This window comes from Phaseolus vulgaris, chromosome 7, assembly GCF_051622355.1.
Source record: "Phaseolus vulgaris cultivar YP4 chromosome 7, ASM5162235v1, whole genome shotgun sequence".
NCBI lineage: Eukaryota > Viridiplantae > Streptophyta > Magnoliopsida > Fabales > Fabaceae > Phaseolus > Phaseolus vulgaris.
In genome coordinates, this window is record NC_143504.1 from 16,154,776 (window position 1) to 16,156,333 (window position 1,558).

Genomic DNA, 1,558 nt, shown 5'->3' on the forward strand with positions numbered 1-1,558 from the left:
AAATTAATATTCAGATGTTACATTTCCTCTTTTGAAGCACTGGAAAAAGGGGGGGCAAAACAATGGGGAAAAAAATCTTAAGACAAATAGCAATAATAAGGCAAATTTAAAGCAAAGATATTGCCTCATGTTAATTAAGCTAGCTAGTGGAGGGATTTCTCTTGACAAAAGTGTTCTTGTTATTGTGAATCCACACTTTGAGGACTCTTCTTTTGATTCCAATCTCTTGGCAAAACTTTTGCACCACAGATTCATCTAGCTTCTGTAACCTCCACCCTGCCCTTTCTGCAAAAAGCAACATCTTCTCCTTTTGTTCTTGTGTGAACTTGGTTCTAAACCTCTTCTTCACCTTTTCAGTTGGATTTCCCTCCTCCTTAGTCATCCCATCTTCACAGTCCTTCTCATCAGACACATCAGAAGGACTAATTGAACCACTTTTGTTGGGAGATAAATGAGCCCAAATGGGCCCTATCTGAGTAGTATCCGGCATAATCATCAGAGGAGTGAAATAGGAATCAGAAGACTCTATCTCTTTTCTGTGGAAGTTTTTGTGGCAATTGCAAGCAGAGCATTTGAGACCCTCAAGGGTGCCTTCTTCTCCATCAGCAATGAACTCGCCACACCCATCAGTTGCATTGCCACCAATTCTAGCTGCATGGTTCTTCAGACATTCCGTGTATCTTATTACCTTTTTATCTGCCCTTTTATCAGCATGTAAGTTGCTTGACTCCATCTGTTGAAGCTTCTACAACTGGTGTTTATTAGATGAGGAAGACTGATGAGAGCTGTAAGAGGTTGCTGCCAGTATTTATAAGGAAGGTGAAGTTGATGGAAAAAGGCATACGAGGTGTCTTGATTGTGAATTTTGCAAGTGAAGCAACAGATATATGACTTTGAGGGTGTGAGAGTGTGATGGAAATAGAAATATGGAATGTTCAGTGGGTTTGATATACTATTTTAGACTAGAGAGTGTGTGGAGAGAGTTGAAAAGTTGGGTGCATGCCATTGTTGCTTTGCTTTGCATACACTGTTGGACATCAAGCTTACGCTATTAGAATGTTGTCCTTTAAAAAGATTAAATTAGTGAAAAAGGATTGGCAAACAAAGATAAGAAAAGAAGAAAAGTTAAACAGGAAGCCGAAAGAGATGAACATTTGTGGAGAACTGTCCACTTAGAAGAAAAGACTGTCCATTGCTTTGCAAACTGCAATAAGTGCATTACTCGAAAGAGGGGATTTGGACTGTGGTTGGTTGTCCCCACTCCCCATTTGCATACCCATGTTCTATATAAGTTACTATAAAAAGGTGGATATCATTTTCAATTGCAAGCAATTAGGAAAGCTTAATAGAAAAGTCTTGATTTGTCAATATGCAAGTTTTTCTATGTTAGTCTTATATTTCCTTTCGTCCATTTGTCAATTTTCTAAAGATTGGCTATGTTTTTTAAAAGAAAAATGTCACTTTAACAACATTAAAATGTTATTTTTTTTTTCTATTTTTAACACTTATAATATAATCTGAATCAATTCAAACATATCAAACCTCTTTATAAAAGAAA

General features: G+C 36.9%; 1 protein-coding gene across 1 annotated transcript; it reads right to left on the reverse strand.

The window, feature by feature from the left end:
* On the reverse strand, window positions 1-999 carry LOC137828200 (zinc-finger homeodomain protein 4). The gene has a single exon (XM_068634671.2). The coding sequence runs from the start codon at window positions 731-733 to the stop codon at window positions 140-142; it is 594 nt and encodes a 197-aa protein (XP_068490772.2). The 5' UTR covers window positions 734-999; the 3' UTR covers window positions 1-139.
* Between the last annotated feature and the right edge of the window lie 559 nt (window positions 1,000-1,558).